At 54.3% G+C, this 1,119-nt stretch overlaps 1 protein-coding gene across 1 annotated transcript in view; it reads left to right on the plus strand.

The window, feature by feature from the left end:
• Positions 1-1,119, plus strand: part of NCAPH2 (non-SMC condensin II complex subunit H2) — a gene marked incomplete at its 3' end in the record, with an annotated part of 12,969 nt that overhangs the window by 6,498 nt on the left and 5,352 nt on the right. Inside the window, exon 5 of the mRNA XM_029287100.1 lies at positions 305-375. Within this exon, the coding sequence (XP_029142933.1) occupies positions 305-375 (71 nt within the window). The remainder of the gene's footprint in view (positions 1-304; positions 376-1,119) is intronic.

A 1,119-nucleotide genomic window follows, 5' to 3' on the forward strand; every position in this document is an offset into this window, starting at 1 on the left:
TTCATGGCTAGGACGGGACTAGAACTCGCCGTCTCCTGGTGATTGGCCCAAAGTCACCTAGCCAGCTTTTGTGCCTAAAAGTGAGACTAGGATTCACCTCTCCTGGTTTCTGACCTGGGGTTTGAATATTGAACTCCGATTCTACATTTTTATTTGTTTCTACTTGTTTCTAATCCACGCTTTGAGTCGCACCCCCTTGCAGGGTCTTATTAGGATGTCCTAAGCCACCAGAAGCCCCCCGGGTCAGATGGGCGGTGTGGGAAATGTAACGGCTCACCGCAGGGCTCCTTTCGTTTCTGAGCAGACCTGGAGGAACTGTACTGGAGGGGCGTGAAGGAGCGCCTGGTGGCCCGGAGGAAGCTGCAGAAGAAGGTGGTGAGTCAGGCGGGCAGAGCGGCCCACGGAAGGCCCAGAGGGAGGGCTGGGCGATGCGGCAGAGAGGAAGCGAGAGCCACAGAGGTGGCCGCGCGGCGGAGGAGGAGGAGCTGCGGGTTCTTCCTCTGGCTGGGTCTGAAAAATGACGGGGGTCTTAGTCTAGCTGGGTCAGGAAACCAGGTTCAGACAGCACCGAGGACTCCACAGCGAACAAATGAACGAAGGAAGGAAGGAATGACTCCCTTCTCCAACACTGGCAGAGCAAGCTGCTGTATGTAAGCAGCCATCCAACCCCATGGCCTTCTAGCGCTCAGGATGCCACCTATTTGGGTCTGCAAGGAAACCACCAAGGTCAGGGAGCACCAAGGACCCCACAGTCCTCCTCCTCCTCCTCCTCCCTTCCAGTGCTGATGATGTTCCCTAGTTGGGTCATGCAACATCTGTAAGAAAACAACCAAGTTTGGGGAGCACCAAGGACCCCATAGTTGTCCTCCTCCTCCTCCTCCTCCTCCTTGCAAACCCCCCTCCCTTCTAGCACTGATGATGTTCCCTAGTTGGGTCATGAAACGTCTGCAAGAAAACAGTCAAGCTCAGAGAGAATCAAGGACCTCACAGTTCTCCTTCCTTCCTTCCTTCCTCTTCTTTCCACTCCCTTCTAGCACTGATGATGTTCCCTAGTTGGGTCAGAAAACATCTGCAAGAAAACAACCAAGCTCAGAGAGAATCAAGGACCCCACAGTTCTT

This window comes from Protobothrops mucrosquamatus, unplaced genomic scaffold, assembly GCF_001527695.2.
Source record: "Protobothrops mucrosquamatus isolate PMUCROS unplaced genomic scaffold, P.Mucros_1.0 scaffold10922, whole genome shotgun sequence".
In the NCBI taxonomy this organism is placed as follows: Eukaryota; Metazoa; Chordata; class Lepidosauria; order Squamata; family Viperidae; genus Protobothrops; species Protobothrops mucrosquamatus.